This window comes from Pseudoliparis swirei, chromosome 9 (assembly GCF_029220125.1).
Source record: "Pseudoliparis swirei isolate HS2019 ecotype Mariana Trench chromosome 9, NWPU_hadal_v1, whole genome shotgun sequence".
NCBI lineage: Eukaryota > Metazoa > Chordata > Actinopteri > Perciformes > Liparidae > Pseudoliparis > Pseudoliparis swirei.
The window spans coordinates 21,113,012-21,130,021 of record NC_079396.1 but is presented as its reverse complement, the minus strand read 5'-3'; the positions used below and the strand labels follow the sequence as shown (position 1 = coordinate 21,130,021).

The window sequence follows — 17,010 nt, the reverse complement described above, 5'->3', positions numbered from 1 at the left end:
GATTGTAAGTATGGATTACGTCCCTATTTAAAATGCTGTCTATGCATTAATTCGGTAAGATATCAGCATCTGAAAGCGGGTCAAATAGTGATTTACATTTTCTTGAATAACAGCTGCTGATCATATTTATTGTTGTCATGCGGTATCACCAGTGTAGTGTGTTCATTATCATTGAATAATAGGGCCCAGATAAGTACAATAATTCTGACTTCATGGAAAACTGAACATAAAAGTGTAATGATGACACAAAGAGCATAATTTATTAACATGGGAAACTCAAATACGATAGATCAGAAAGATAATGTCTTAAGCTCAAGGTAGAGAGATGATTATCATAACGTTCTCTCTGGAATTTACCGTTTGTGTCACGCCTGCGTTGTGTGTTCAGGGCGATGTGTGTCTTTAATCAACAAGCTGTATTAGTCAGTTTTGACTTTTTAAAATCAACACACTGCTCTGCATTAATATCGTGTCGGCTATCTTGTTTTTTGAAATGCTGCAGTACAGTAAAGTGTGTTTAACTAATCTATAAACAATTACTCTATTTCACATGCAATGGATTCAGCCTGTGGGATTTACCCATCTTCAAAATACAACGGACAAGAAACAAAACAGACGGGTGGAAATTTAAAACCAAATCCTAAAGAAAAATCTTATTTGAAAAAAACCCAAAGGGATTTCTTGATGAGTCTTTCATCTCCTGTCATCACGTACACTCTTCATCACTGCGACTAATATCTCTAGCCTTGACAACCTTTCATTTCTGGTCTTCTGGTCAAACCACATCCTTCATTTATGTTAGAGAAAATACAGATACAAAAATACATGGGCCTGATGAAGAACTTGACAAACTCAATTTCCTTTCAAGAGAATCGTCATCGTCGAGAAGTTGTTTTGTGTTTCAGGAAGCATTCGGTGAGTACTTCGGCTCACTCATTATTATTCCTGAAAGGCTTGCACCTTTTCACAGGGATTTAAGCAAGCGTTGGTCTTTTCATGGTTTCAGTTAATCCTCCTCTTTCCATTTATGGCACACAAACAAGTGAAAGGAGGTAAGATTAATTAACATTTCACCCAGATCAAGGACGGAGTCCCGGGGTAGAAGACCCGCAGTGCAACGGACACGGTGACTCTATCTCAACTCTATATCATCACCACGCGCTCAACGACTTAACCCTCCTGTCGCCTTCGGGTCAATTTGACCCGATTCAATGTTTAATGTCGGTGTTCTTTCGGGAGTCAACAAACAAACATAAAGTACCTCACACTTAAACTTGGAAAACAATATTAATTCTAATAATTTTCTGGAGATTTTAATAGCTGGGGTCATATTGACCTCAAGGGTAAAATTTGTTAGTAAATATAAAGGTAACAGGAGGGTTAAACATTGAATCGGGTCATATTGACCCGAAGGCGACACAAGGGTTAAAAGAAGCTGCAGCGTTTCCCCTTCCACGTTCTCATTGTCCTTCACATGCACCACGTTTCAGCACTGCTTCAATTAAAAGCCAAATAATCCAAAATAGTTTATCTATCCGAAAAAAAAGGGACCAAAAATGGTTGCGCAAACATGAGAGAGACTGATTTTAATAATATGGCAAATAAACAAAAAGGTGCATTCATGTATTCAATCATGTCGGCACTGCAGTTTGTGTACCATACATTACATAGACCTCAAACCTAAAGTACAAGCCATAGACCAAAAACAAATGGATACCAAGGAGGCTAAAAGACCCGCCACATAAGATGGCGGCCATCGATTTTGGTGTCTCGTTAGAATTCGAAGCGGGCCGCAAAACCCCGTCCGTGGCCCTCGAGTTATGACCAATCCAGTCTGTGATGCTTCCACTCCACGCTGCATATTCAAATGAATATAAAGACCAAAAAAAAAAAAAAAAAGGTAAATGCAAGATTTTCTGAGTAACAAGGACTTCCATCCGTGTCGTATCTAAAACAGGTTCATCCATCTTCTGTCCACCAGCCGAGAGATGAGTCTTTGTTTTGGTCAGCGCGGGGAGGGGGAGGGGCGCTCCTATGTGTCTGCGTCGAGCCTGTGAGCTGTACGGGCGGAAACAGTTACAATTGAGTCAGAAATAACGCTGCCGGCAGATTGGCTCAGTGGGTTTTCCGGAAACTCTCTGAGCGCAGATACAATATGCGCAGAGCGGTTGCATCACGCGCGTCACACATCTACGGCGCTGTCAGGGAGATCTGAAACGGTTCAAGACGATCTCCCAAATCAGAAAACCGGCACTGAAGAAGCTAAATATTACACGAGGCGGAGGCCCCCCGCGGGAATAGGCTGATGATTCAACTTCCACATTATCCTTCAAATTCACACATTTCAGAAGGATTCTGCTCTTTTAACTAATTGACATCATCAGGGAACACTGCCCCGGTTGTTTATTTACATTGAGGCAATTATTTATTTCGGAGATTACAAGTTCTGACATTTGTGTTGACATATGCAAAGGAGGCATTGTGTTATTAAAGGTGTGCCACGTATCTTGCGGAACAGAAATATTAACATGAGAAGGAGCTGTGATCAAAATCCTTGTCTCATTTTCCTTGACATATTAAAGTCGAAGATTTCTACTGAAGGAATTTGGGGATATTTTAAAGAAAATACCGCCAACAGCCATAACAACAACAAAAAGTATACAAATGAGGCTACAGATGAGAACTAAAGTGTAAAATAATAAGACAATGTAATTTGAACAAAACAGCCTTTAAAGATACGTGTCATAAAGTCACTACCGGGGAATAGGATTTTATATATTTGTACACATTTTCTGAGACTAACTTTAAATGATACACATCAGGCTCGTATGAAGGCTTTCTAGAACCTGCTTACAAGCGTTACTGTTCGGTCTGAACATTCCTGCATTCAGCCGCTATGAAACGCTCCATTTTAGCACAACTAAACAGATGTGCTTTTCTAGGCAACAGCTGTTGGAAAAAAAAATCTGCAAACGTGAATAGACGAAATGTTTTGGCCCGCGTCGTCTCGGCTTAATGGGGGCGGGACTGTGACACAATCCCGATACAGGGGGAGTCGCTGTGCGGTGTTCTACATGGGACTTACATTGCTTCGGTATCCTGAGTGGCTCGGCGTCTCCCGACAGGACTTGATGCATGACTCCGCGGAACTGATACAGCACCTTCAGGCTCTTCTCCTCCCCCACACAGGGGTCATAGAAACCAGGGATTCCCGACTGGGAATCCAACACAAGGTTAATGCGGCTGTGGCAGCAGCGGACTCAAATGCTCTTTAATCTAGGACATCAGTTTGTAACACTGCAGTAGTGATAACCAGTAGGTGTACTTTATATTTAGATGTTCTACATATGTGCATCAATGAATACAGTAACATTACATGTGTAAACCTTGAGAGTAACCGGTGTGGACACATTCTTACCTTTGTGGCCTCGGTGAGGATGAGTTTAGAGTCCTTCACCAGACACTGCAGTGGCACAGTCACGTCGATGACCTTTGCCCTCTCGTGTTTTCTACTGTTGTCGGTCACAAACTTGCCGTACCAGGCGTTGAGGATGATGAGGCCTGGGTTGATGAAGAGGCATCAAAAGATAGCGAGAGTCAAGTGGGGGTGCGTAAATGTGGCATTTCAACGTGTTCAAAAAGGTTCGTCACCTTTCACGGAATAATAATCATTTCAGTCACGCATATTTACAGACATGAGGAAACACATATTTAATTCCAGAATTAATGTCATTTTTTGTGTGTGGCAAGTATATAAAAAAAAGACAGCCCAATTAATTGTAATTGCAGGCTGCATAAACAATACCATAACAATTTCATAGAAAGCAGTCCATTGAAGAATACAGTGTGTGTGTGTGTGTGTGTGTGTGTCCGTCATTACACATGGACACACACAGCCACCCTGCTATTAACATTACTTTAGTGCAAAGTCTAGGGGACCTCTGATGATACTAAAATTAAAGCAACCTCTACAGTGACAGGTGTCACACGCCAATTATCACTTACCAAGGTGTAAATTACTGCGAAGGGCTTTTATGTTAGTGTACTTAACAAAGGCAAACAAAAAAAGCCAATTATAACTCATCACTAAAGCAGTAGCAAAGTCAATTTTTTTGCCATTGTATCCCAAATAAAAAAAAGCTCTCCACAAAATCAAACTAGATACCATCAGCTGCCATCAGAAAGTCTCCTCATACTACAATGGAAAGGCCCGCGCTCTCGTCTCGCCGTTTCCAGGCGCAGAGGCCTCTTAGATTTCAGTGAACTGCCCGAGAAGATCACTAAAGATCAGAAAATGAACCAGCAGTGACATTATTGCACATAATGAAAATGGGAAGTGCATTTCAGACGATTCAACCAGGCATTGAATTATTTCACCTAAAGTCCATTATATATATATATATATATTTTTTTTAAATGTAAGAAAATCAAATAGTTTCATAACTTGCTTCAAATCATCAGTCGTGGGATGAGCTCATCCGTATTACAGATCTTACCCATTTTAGACTCCTCCGTTTCAATAATCCTGCGCACAGACTCCTGCATGAGTAAGACCTTTAGAGAGGAAAAGAGGCAGGCGGAGGAAAGGAAGGAAGGAGACAGACACAAAAAAAGAGATTTCAAATCATGTGGATTACACTAATGCTTCTCAGTAAAACGTTGCACCCCATCTAATCCCATCTCAGCCCATTCATCTGAACTGGTAACTAATATTTCGGGGACGAGACCCGCATCTCTTATCTGACGGTGAACCACAATGTGGTAGCACGGTCACACGTGAGCCAGTGGAATACTCACAGCGCTCTCCGCCTCCTGCTTCTTCCTGGCTATATTTGAGGCTGAGCCTTCCCGCTGTTTGTCCAAGTCTCTGGTGAGTTGCAAGATAAATGGGGGAAGGAAATGAGCTCATAAAATCTGGCGGTGACAATACACGTGGTGCCATTTCCAATAACACTTCTTGCATGAAAGAACTTTAAGTGAAGGGTTCTTACTCTTCCTTCTGGGCCCGCATGTAGGGCCGAATAATGAGCTGCTGGATGGCGAGGTAGAAAACCAGCGGTCCAACTGTGGCATAAAATACAGCACTTGGCAGGAGTTGGTCAGTCAGGTGAATAGGGAAGAAAAACGTCTGGCTGGCTCGGTTTAGTCTGCAGATAGAGTTCTCCAGGTTAGACAGGAAAGTGAGAATTGTGTACGGATTGTTCCTAAGATGTTGGAAAATGTTGTCAAAAAATAACCAAGAGTCGTGCTCAACATGCTCAAGCTTTTTGCAAATGTCCCCGCAGCGGAACTAATGAAGGATTATATTAACTTATCTTATAACTCATATACCAGGACCCACTAGCATCGTAGTGGGTCCTTTGTTTACTCCCTCAAATAAAAAAGCTGCAGCCCCCAGCACGAAGACGACATGTCGGAAATTCATTGGACTCGCCGGCATGACGTTCGCGTTGCGAATCATATGGGCGCCATGGCAACAGCACTGCGAAGAGAACCTTCGGAAACACGCATCAAACTGGAAACGGGAGCAAAAAAAAGGTGCGCTCACTTGATCTTGAGGGAGACACCCTGGGGCACTCCCACGCTGACGGTGGCCCCCAGGACACTGTGTCGACTGATCTTCCTCTCAGCTCCGTACTCCACCACAGTCCCAAAGAAACCTGATCTGGAACATAAAGACAGTCACTTTCTCTTTACTGGAATTTGGGCTGTCAGTTATTGCACAAAAACTACAGATTACAAATATATATATATATATACAGGACTGTCTCAGAAAATTAGAATATTGTGATGAAGTTCTTTATTTTCTGTAATGCAATTAAAAAAACAAAAATGTCATGCATTCTGGATTCATTACAAATCAACTGAAATATTGCAAGCCTTTTATTCTGTGTTATTGCTGATTATGGCTTACAGCTTAAGAAAACTCAAATATCCTATCTTTAAATATTAGAATATCATGAAAAAGTATACTAGTAGGGTATTAAACAAATCACTTGAATTGTCTAATTAACTCGAAACACCTGCAAGGGTTTCCTGAGCCTTGACAAACACTCAGCTGTTATAAATCTTTTTTTTTTACTTGGTCTGAGGAAATATTAAAATTTTATGATAGGATTTTAGAGTTTTCTTAAGCTGTAAGCCATAATCAGCAATATTAAAAGAATAAAAGGCTTGCAATATTTCAGTTGATTTGTAATGAATCCAGAATGCATGACATTTTTGTTTTTTTAATTGCATTACAGAAAATAAAGAACTTTATCACAATATTCTAATTTTCTGAGACAGTCCTGTATATATATGGTTAGAAATGTAATAGACAAAATAGATTGACACAGAAAGAAAAATGTAATTATGACCAACAACAGTGTTCTCAATATGGATGTACGAGAGCATTCTACAAATAATACATGTTGCGCTTTGACAACATACTTTATTGATCCCTTAATCTTCGTCTGGTCATCATCCTGGAACTTGTACTGGTAGCTCATCATCACAAAAGTGTGAGGAATGCCCAGCTGCAGAGACAAAAAAGTGAAACATTTTGGCACAATCATCGACAAGGAACTGTTTACGGTGTCTTTAACATTTAAGTTAAATACAACTGCTGGCTGCTCACCTGCATTGCGAAGGTGAAATGGCTGCTCTTGGTGTCCCGGACGATGCTGGTGTTCATCGAGGACTGGATGCCCCAGCGCCACTGTAGATACCCCATGGTGTTCTTGTCTAGGTGGCGGGCCAGCATGGTGGTAACCCCAGGACGCACACCTCGGGACGAAAACTGCAGGCCGCACTGAGCGGTGACGAAGCTGAGGCACAAAATGAAATCAATAAGAAATCACTGGATTGTTCGCGTGGAAGTAAAAGTTGAGTCGTCTCGCATTTCAACGCATACCATCGAGACGTCAAGGTCCGGAAAATCTTCAGTCCTAAGAGGGGTCCTTGGGTGTCTCCAGCGCCGACCTCTAACTGTGTGCACAAACCCACAACAGATATTCAGTCACATCTTAAAAAGCCACCGCATGTTGTACCTCGAAGGCAGACCGCACTGGACCCACATTTTGTGCTTTTTATTTGTCGAGGTGAGTTTTATTTCTCAGGATGTTTTTCTTCGATTGTTCTCCGTCGAGAAGTGAATAATTCCACACCGTGAATCCTTGAATATTATTTTTAATGACTCAAAGTACCAGACAGTGTTACAAATATGTCATCATAATTTTAGTAACTGCTTCATGGGTGTGTGTGTGTGTCTGTATGTATGTGTGTGTCAACTCGTTTCGACGTTTTTTAATGTGATTTATTGGAAGTGTACATCACAAAATGTATGTTTTTGTGTGTGTGTGTGTGGTGCCCAGTGAGAATGCAGCATACCTCTCCCCACCCATTGGCTGAGGTGACTCTCCTGAAGGCCAAGTTGATTGTACCACCTCCGTTTCCATTGTGGGTGGACAAAGAGCCAGACAAAATAGCAGTGTCTTTGGTGCTAAGAGGAGCCTGCAGAATACATGAAACAACAAGTCCTTGGATGAGAATGAGCTAAAACTATGGCAAATTGAATTGTGACTCCAGCTTGTTCAGTCCAAAATACATCGTAAGAATGCCACTTAAAACCTAATGTAGAAGCTGGAGCAACCCATTACCTCTATGGATTGTGATATGTGCATCTTGTTGATTTCCACATGTGGGACTCCTCCTCCAGCCATATCCTCATAGTCCTCCTCATACTGGTCAAAGAGGTCCGTGGCATCAACACCCACACTAATAGTACCCTGCAAATAACACGTTCGGGAAAGAATACCGTGTTAATTAACGATATAGATAATATGCACACGATGCCTAATGACTCTTTCAGTCACCTTGTTACATCCCCTGGGCCTACCTTTGGGTTGGTCCTTTGCTGAAGCCTTCTCTCCTCTCGCTCTTTCTGAAGACGCTCATACTCTTCCCGAATCTCTGCAGGGGATCTTTTTCTCTCCACCACCTAAAGTACAAAGATGTGACTCGGGAGCAAAGCAACCAGTGGTTTGGCGGATTCACAGGCAGCAGATAGAGCTACAGTGCAATACATGTTGTACTGGCAAGCAGAGCAAAGGAGAAGGAAAACCGGAACTATTTCACACAGGTTAACGTCACGGAGGACAGGGCGGTCTTGTGGTAAGAATGCAGGCTTCATGCCACGAGGTTGCAAAGGCACAAATATTACAAGTATCTATAGTATGGTTGATTCTTAAAGATGAACTTTGTCTTATTATTCTCAAGTCAAGACCCTAAATGATGACCTATATTGATAACAAGATGATACACTTCATTTTTTCAGATGCTCTAAATGTTTCCATTGGCACACTACAGCTGCACTTTCCAAAATAAGGCAACAACCCTCCTGTCTGTGTAACACCTCATAGGTTATTGTATATTGGGCTTCATGGGGTGTCAATACAAACACTGCCTATTGTATCTGACTGCATGTTGTGGCTGTTTAAAAAAAATTATTAGCCCCTAGAATCACTCACTCACAAACTTACCTCCCATCCATCTACATCGAGTCCCCTCTTGCCATATATATCATAGATAGCGCGTGACTGCGGCTCCCGAAGCACTAGAAAGACGTAGGTACCAACCAAATAACATTAATAACACATAGAAGTCATCATTAGCGTCATGTGTAGCCGTCTAGCTCACATAATAAATGGCTTACTTACCTTGATAGGCTTCATGTACAAGGTTAAAAAGCTGCTCCGCTTGACGCTTCAGTTCAGGGTCCCGGTGTTTGTCCGGGTGATACAGCATGCACAATCGCCTGTATGCCACCTTCAGCTCTTCCTGTGTTGCCTGAAGCAAAGCATTGAAATGGTGAGAATATGCGAGAGAAAACATGCGGGGGAATTCAATCAACAGCAGGACGTTTTTACAAACTCCCAACTTATATCTACTGATTCTCCCACACCTCTTTGATCTTCAAACAGTACGATCAGAAACCTGATGCTTAAAATCAGGTAATAATGTTGAGAACTAGAGTATGTATACACGTGCAATATACGCTATTGTTAATATATATGAACGTTTATATTGTGGCATATGGAGTCGCTCTGGAACGGCATGTCCCTGAGACAAGTTATTTGTGTGTTGGGGGGAAAAAGCCACCTGCATGAGAACATAATGTTCTCTGCTCCACAAACACGGCCATATAGACCGAAAGTCCGATCCCGCAGGCATCGGAGAACACCTGCGATCTGTCAGCTGATCACCTGGAGATGTCACACCATGAAGCCGTTAAGTACAGTTATAGCGTTAGCTAACTGAGTTAGCACTATGCAGTCCAGTAGATCACCATTAAACTGAACCCACGCCAGTTGGCTGCCAGTATAACCTATATTACAATACTAACACGCGATTAACTATCTCACTTCGTCAACTGACAGCTGCTTTTTTTTTTAAAGTCGTGACCCCGCAACCTGTTCCTGTCCGAGTTTGCAGCCGAGCAGTCACAGCACAGAAATCAATGCCCAGGGTCACAAGCTAGCTACCTAGCTCCCGTTACATGTGATTGGACGGGTAACCGCTAAATATCAACCGCACGACCTTCATGGAATGACTGCCACTTGCACCTGCACAAACATCTACTCGGATAATAACTGCGCATTGTACCTCTCGTCGGACATTAAGCAGGGAATAATAATCATCATTAAGGATCTCATCATCATCCAAGGAAGACGCCATGTTTACAACCGGTCATCTCTTCTTCGCGTCCTTTACGCGGCTCGAAGGGCTTCTGCGCGCTCTCGGTCGCCCCCTGGTGGCGGGGATGAACGACAGAGACAGCGACTATGTTTACAGCTTCTCGGGCGTGCTCATACGTGCTCACACGCACGACGCTTTTCATTTCGAAGTTTTAAAAAACGTACAGTTGTTCGTCGCTGGCATATTCTAAATGTTCGGTCTCCACAGTAAAAAAAAAGTAGAGTGGAGTTGTCATAACCTACAGTCAAAGAGTTTTTCATCTTCAATTAATTTACATTTATTATTACTATTATTATAATATTTTTTTAATGACAGTGTAGCTAGTTCACCTTGTTTTTGAATTTTGAAAAGCACTCATTTAAATATAGTGTTACATTTCAATTCAATCCAATTAATATTGCAGATAGCTACATATGCCTTACTCTAAAAGGTTAATATCTGCATCCTATCCACTGAGGAACAATTCAGGCAAAGGCTGAGAAAATTGCTTCACTGCATTAGCTCTTTCATTAGTTCATTATTACTCTCTTTGCAATAACAAGAAAACCGTCGACTGTATAAGGCGCACGAGCAGCAGGCAGCGGAGGAGCTGTCCTTTCAGCACCCCCACACCTCCAACTATACATTGCATTTCAGCACTGGCGGCCACCATCCTTTTAATGTGGGATGAAGGCTATCCCTAATGTAGGACGAAGGCTGTCCTTAAGAGCTGGTGTTGACGCAAGTGCCACACGCACTGTCTATTAAGCACAATGATGTGTAATGAGATCGCAAGTGTAGTCATTTAACGTAGCCACGTTGTCGTCAAAGCCTATGATGGTCCAAATGCGACACAGCGATGCAACCTTGACACCAAATAGTGACAGTATGAATTAAATTAAGTGTGTTAGCACCGGTCTTCCGATCTGTGCATCACATTAACAGCAATGTTTTGATGGACCCCAGCAGCTCCTGGTGGTAGTTCTGAGATCAGTTTGCCAGGTCTAAAGTGAACAAACTAGTCAAAATACTTTAAAATCAACTGGCGTCCCGACACTTGATTGATAGACTATGCGTGCTATCACTACTGTTTTATATGTGTGCAGTGTTTTATGGTTTGTTTTTAATAGACTATATGTTGCCAGGACTCCCTTCCGCCCACAATTGGCAGTCTACATAGTGGATTAAAGACAGTTTAAAGTCACCTTACAATTAGGAATTAACGCTGTTATGGATGGATATCTAAAAATGACACATTTGTTTTTCCTCTTATCAGGTCTAAACCTCAATTACCATTTGAGATCAGACTTATCTCTGAAGATATGTTAATAATAAACAAAACCTAATGAAGGCCATTAAACAATAATTTAGCTTAATATCAACGCACCAACCGAGGTTGTGTCACTCGGGGGAAGACATGTTGTTTATCCTGTGTAAAGCAACTTTAGTGGGCTCAAAGTCAAACATTTAGCATCCCCCTTCTAATTAGTCTAAATTAGGGACACCACACGAAGCCTCCCCCACCGAGCATTCATCTTTATATTTTTAATACAATAATGCGTCACCAGCTTTTTTTCTCTCGAACAAACACGTCACACCAGACACGCAGCGCCTCCGAGCTGTTTTACATTCTCTGTAAAAATAAATAAATAAAAAAATAAAAAAACACGACTGGCGGTGTCAAGGTGAGGGGAGATGTGTTTTTTTCATCCCGGAGCCTCTCTGTCAGTCACCGCCTCACAGCCAATAGTAAGTTCGCCTCAGTCGGACCGACTCGCCGCCTGCTCCTCCGGTCCCTCCTCGTGCTGTCCTCGCCGTGCACGCGCGTGGTACCCACGGTCGTGAGGAGGAGGAGGATGTTGCGCGTGAAGGGGAAATGGCTGCCGAAAACAAGCCGGAAGGTAAGAGAAATATAATGGGATTAATTTACTAGTATGACCGCCGCGTGATTTTTTTTTTAGGAACGGGCACAACTCTGCGCCGGAGATGAGACGCGCGTGAGGACAAGCGGGGCGATTTTTGGGTGGAAAACGGCTCCGCTATTTCCCTCCGAATAGGGCAGCTGAAACGTGGAGACATCACCTAGCGGGCTAATATTAGCTTGCATTCTAGCCCCGCTACTATTCCCATCGTATAGCTCACATTTAAAGCTCGCCATGGGGACAAACAGTCCGCGTGGACGAAGTAACGCGGTCGCGGTTTATTTCTCCGCGGGGTTCGCGTCAAACGACGAGCGGTGCAAGTAGTTAACAACACGGCTAAGTTAATGACAACATGTCATTGGCATCGACTAACTTCTTCCCTTATTACCCGGCTTCAACAAAAAAAGCGGCTCGGTTGTGTAAGTTTATCTGTCAACGCGGCTCTCTCTCTCTCTCTTTCTCTTTCTCTCTCTTTCTCTCTGCAGCCGCTATTTGCGAGGCATTGTGATGATGATTCAAACATCTGTTTTAAAATGCATTAGTCTTGTTTCTTATATTTAAATATATATGTTCTTTCCCCGTCTCGGAGACGGTTGTTCAGTTTCTCCTCCCCATCGGAGCGCGAGCATTTCCGAGTAAGAAGTGATGCTTTGCTTTTTTCTCTTTTTTTTTTTTTAAATGAGCGGATGTTATGTTTTTCCATTTTTTCTTCTTCTTCTTCTTCTTCTTCTTCTTCTTCTTCTTCTTCAAATGCCAATTATAGCCTACTACTTGGCCTATATTCGTGTTTGAGACAACGGGTAGGCTATCACAACGTTTCAATGCCCGCTTCGCTTGCAATGCCCCGATCGCACTTGAAATGAAATGCCATCACACGAGAGGAAACAGGGAGGATGGAGAGTAGGGTTTCCAGCAGCCTGCTTATTACACATCGGACGACGCGATGACTTTTCTCCCCCTCAGCTGATTTCTCACGGCTCACTAACTTAAAATTAAATGCAATAGACTTACTTATTTTCTCCCAAGTGGGCTATTTTTTGATTATTATTGCAAAACATATGCAGACGAGATCTGTTCTCATTCAGAGATGCCCATGGACTTTTTGGGTGAGTAATTTAAGCAACTCATTTGATAATATAGATAATATGTACTATATGTTTTATATGACTAAGTCTGAGCTTTCTACTGCTAAAACCAGCTTGGAATGAGTGACGTGCTCACCATTCTTATAGATGATGACAACATAAAGCAACTTAAACATGTCATTTGTAGGATTTCATAAACATTGACTTGAGCTTGTGTGCATGTTTAATCCAATGTTGGTGTTATTCCCTTTGTAATGGTTTTAGTTGTGTACAACTTTGAACTCTTTCACTTTAACTCTAGTGTTTTGATTTGTAGAATTAGACATGCATATATATAGGTCACTAATACAGAAGGGTCTTACTCACGGTATTCGTTTATATTCATTGATTTGTGCCGCACCTTTGGGTGGAACAACAGACTCATCCAAGACTTAAACAATTTGAATACGAGAAGAAGAGGATGATGAAGAAGAAGAAAAAAAACCAAATGAGGCATTAGGTGCAGCTGTTTCTGAGCTGTTCACAACACACTGCTGCAGGCTTCAACCATGGAAAAGACCTCCCTCAGAGTTTGCTGTCAGTAACCTCAAACGCACATTCTTTTTGATGTAGAATTACTTGAATGTTTAAAATGAGAGTAAACAAATTGCCGCTGTCCATATGAGGGGAGACGATAAAAGACTCAGTTGTTTGGATGTCAGTGTGCCAACCACCAACCAGAGCCCCACCAGGGGGTGCTATTGAGCTACAAAAGCCCACTTACTATATGAAGGATCTGTCTGTGCTTATGACAAAAAAATAAAGACATCTGGTTATGATAGAAATGACTTCACTGAGGCGTGTAGTCCTAATGTATTCATCTACATTGCCCAACTTAAAAAATGGGCTCCAGTTGTTAATCTCGATGCCTCTCCAACACCGGGAGCTCTCACTGAAAACCCTGACTTGAAAGTCCCATTGCTGAGCAGGTTAGGTTATTTTCAGTGTTCCCGTGAGGCCGGTCAGTGGAAAAAGGAGGAGGAGGAGGAGCATAGATGGAGGGAGAGAGAGAGAGAGAAAGTGCTTCATACCTTCACATAAATACGACGTCGTCTCTCACGCAAAAAACAAACCGGCCATTAAAGCTTTCACATCCTGCTGTCACGCTGAATCTCAAAATTCCTTCCTCCGGTTAATTGGCACGTTCGTTAATGCAGGACATGCGCGTCAAATGTGCATCACTATCTCGTTTTTCTTATTTTTTTTATATGACACGTCCCTGGATGTCGGGGAAGCCTGCACTGAGAGAGCTGAGCAGTGTTTCCTTAACCTTGTGTCCTTGTGCTCTGCAGCCAGTGTTGATCTCTCCTGCTTGTTTGGCAGCTCCTATGATGGCCCATAACAACTGAGGGCTACATCGTGTGTTAAAACCCAGGGGCCGCGACCCAGTCTCAATCACTAATGTAATGTTTACATCCTGGGGTATTCCTCTCCAGCCTAAACTGATTGTCAGGGTCCTTGAGGGCATTTTTCCCCAACCCCTCTTCACACTCTTAAAAAGCACTGTGGGTCCGTAACTTTAAGTACAAGGCCTGGAGGGCACTGGGAAGTCAAGCTCGATACGTCTTACAGCGAGACCGCTCGGGATAAAACTACAGCCAAATGGCTTCGTGAAATCTACCAGAGGAGATCATCATAAACATCAGACATTTGAAAAATCAAACAAAACGCAAGCGGCGGCACGAACACTGTTTCGGTGTCGGGATTCCTCATGAAAAGAAAACAATGTTTTAAAGTGAAGTCTTGAGGCTCCTCTGAAGTCTGCGTCTTGATCTTGACAGTTGCTTTTTTTTGTAAACCCGGCACAACTGTCTGGCATATCCATATGAATTTAAAGCGAGATAAAAGCAAGGCCGCTGATTGGATCGTCAACCGACACATACAACTGTGTGTTAAATTAAGGAAGTAAATATTCAAGTAATGCAGTTGAAACTTTCGTGACGACAGCGACAATCGTTCCAAAATTGCGAATGAGGCCTGCTGCTGTAAATTAATATTTCCCCTCTTTATTTTCAAGCGGGTGCAGTTAAAACAGTTCCCTGATGTTATCATTTAACTCAAAGTTCAGGGTGAAGCAGCAGCAAAACATCAAGTAAGCACGCAGTCAGCCATTAAACTCACAAAAAGTGCTTGTGCAGCAATGGTATAAATATTTCTCTGCCGCTTTTTGTCGTTGTTGTTGTAAAGAAGGACGAATTCTAGCGCCTCGTGATGTCGGACGCCTCGCTCTCGCAGTTTTGTGTCGAATCAGGCGCTATACGTTTTTTTCTTTTCTTTTCTTCTTCTTTTCTTCTTCCCCTCCAGCCTTTTAATTGAATCATTGAGGTGAGGATGGATGGGACCACGGTCCGCTCCGTGGTTGCCTCCGCTGATGGATCGTATTGATTCATCCCGTTTACTACTGATACAATAGGCAGTGATATTGACCCGTATCAAAGCAGGCCGGAGCTAGTGACCCGTCACATTTTTCATGTAAAGATACAAAAGTACTTACACTATGGAGAACTTCACTGTTTTATACATCACTAGACTAATTCACTGTGATCAATCATCAATATTGTTATTATGACTCTCTGAATATTATTAATGTGTCATATTTTGCCTAACAGCAACTTGAGTGTTTTAAAAAATGTGTTTCAATATCCTGTCTAGCCTGTGTTGATATTGCTTGCATGGGGAGTTTGCTCAGCTGGGAGAATGCTTCTTTTCCTCCATTTTCTCTACTTTTCTCTTTGCCTCCTGAAGGACTGAAGAAAGTTCGTAATCCGGATCGAATGTACAGATCAGCAGTGTGTTATGCTGGCCATGGTCCACCTAAGAGTATCAGTGATGACACAGAGACGAACAGTAAGAGTCAGTTATTAATACTGCATCGCTGCTCCAAGAGGCCACTAGCTGGCCAATCTATTATTCATTCATCGATTCATTTATTTACTTCTTGATTTCATCCGCCCCCCATGCTCCCTCCTTCTTTTATTCTCCTCCTCCAAACACACAACACCTCCTCCGGCTGCTCTGTTGATTGAAGTGTCTGCTTTACGGGATCACGCTGTCAATAGCTGAAGTGTTGTCGTTAACTAAGAGTGATTGTTTCAGGTTGAGGCCAGGGGATCAGGACCCGAGCAGACCCTCAGAGAGAAAGCTTACACGTTGAGCCATCAATTATGGCTCCTGTACTTGCCCTTTCTCTGCTTTTCTTAAACCTGCATTTAATCGAACCATGAAAAATTGAATTGTGCATGACCAAAAAAAAACGCGTATGCAATGCTGTATCCTATGATACTTGCTTTCTGCAAATGGATTGCCTCTTTTTTTCCAGTGCTCTATGAGAAGTGTAGACTAGGGGCAAAGAACAAAAAGACAAACCCCGGCGTCACAGCTGAGGTTTTTCCTGACTTAAAAACCAGCTTCTGTGGGAATTGCTTCAGTGCACTTACAAGTCCGTGTACATGTGCTATTTTCTGTCATCACCCCAAAAGAAAATCTGTCAAATATAGGCCAAAGTCTTGTATTTATTTGCGGATGATTTCCCCTTCAATCCTCTTTAGAACATTTGAGCCTGTGTCTTTACCCGTTGGAGAAAGCTGTCCTCTGTGAAGCAGATCGTTTCCCAGCAGAAAGGAAGCCCATCATTGTTAATGAATACACCAGTCTCTTCGCTGCTGGAAGACTAGATCCAGACTCCAGACTGGGTAATTAAGTGGGCTCGTGTATTGTCATTTCTAAATAGAGAGTCTGAAATCACCCACAAACCCCCTTGTTAGACTCCTCACTCGAGATCTGTCACTGGGAGAGCTCTTCTGCACCACATCCTTTTTGGTATTCTTTAAAAGGATATTTGGGGAGAGGTTTAAAGGCGGGGGATCTATGAAGCAGGGTCATTGTTGATAAGACTTTTTGAGTTACCCCCTCATGTGTGACAGCAGTGACTGACAATACGTGTCTTTTTTCTTACCACTCTTGCTATTTTCCTCTCGTGTTATTTCGTGGTGTTACAGTCTTCTGTACCCATGTCAGACACCCTGTTTAATGCGTGCAGCCTGAGGGTTTTTCTTTCCGCCTCACCAGGACACTCGGTAGGAGAATATAGCGGCTGAAACCGCCAGGTAAACCATTGATCTGAGTAATCGCCTGAGTAATTGTGGGAGTAGTTATGATACAGAAAGAAGGGCTTTGTTTGTGTCCACGGAGGGAGAGAGAGAGCAAAAGAGAACAAGAGTGAGAGGGAGGCAGAGTGAGAGAGAGAG

General features: G+C 42.5%; 2 protein-coding genes across 2 annotated transcripts in view; one reads left to right on the top strand and one right to left on the bottom strand.

Annotated features, from left to right (window-relative positions):
• Positions 1 to 235: 235 nt before the first annotated feature.
• Positions 236 to 9,717, bottom strand: dnajc11a (DnaJ (Hsp40) homolog, subfamily C, member 11a). The gene is made up of 16 exons (XM_056422737.1): positions 9,646 to 9,717; positions 8,700 to 8,829; positions 8,523 to 8,596; positions 7,880 to 7,981; positions 7,641 to 7,769; positions 7,372 to 7,494; positions 6,896 to 6,969; positions 6,620 to 6,809; positions 6,433 to 6,518; positions 5,549 to 5,665; positions 4,992 to 5,147; positions 4,798 to 4,867; positions 4,497 to 4,554; positions 3,419 to 3,561; positions 3,086 to 3,215; positions 236 to 2,058 (listed from the first exon to the last, which is right to left on the bottom strand). Exons 1-16 carry the CDS (start codon positions 9,715 to 9,717, stop codon positions 2,033 to 2,035), a joined length of 1,680 nt encoding a protein of 559 aa, XP_056278712.1. The 3' UTR covers positions 236 to 2,032.
• Positions 9,718 to 11,593: 1,876 nt separating this feature from the next.
• The window catches only part of camta1a (calmodulin binding transcription activator 1a), a 299,603-nt gene continuing 294,186 nt past the window's right edge, over positions 11,594 to 17,010 (top strand). The window contains exons 1-2 of the mRNA XM_056422729.1: positions 11,594 to 11,618; positions 15,509 to 15,610. Coding sequence (XP_056278704.1) covers positions 11,594 to 11,618; positions 15,509 to 15,610 — 127 coding nt within the window. The remainder of the gene's footprint in view (positions 11,619 to 15,508; positions 15,611 to 17,010) is intronic.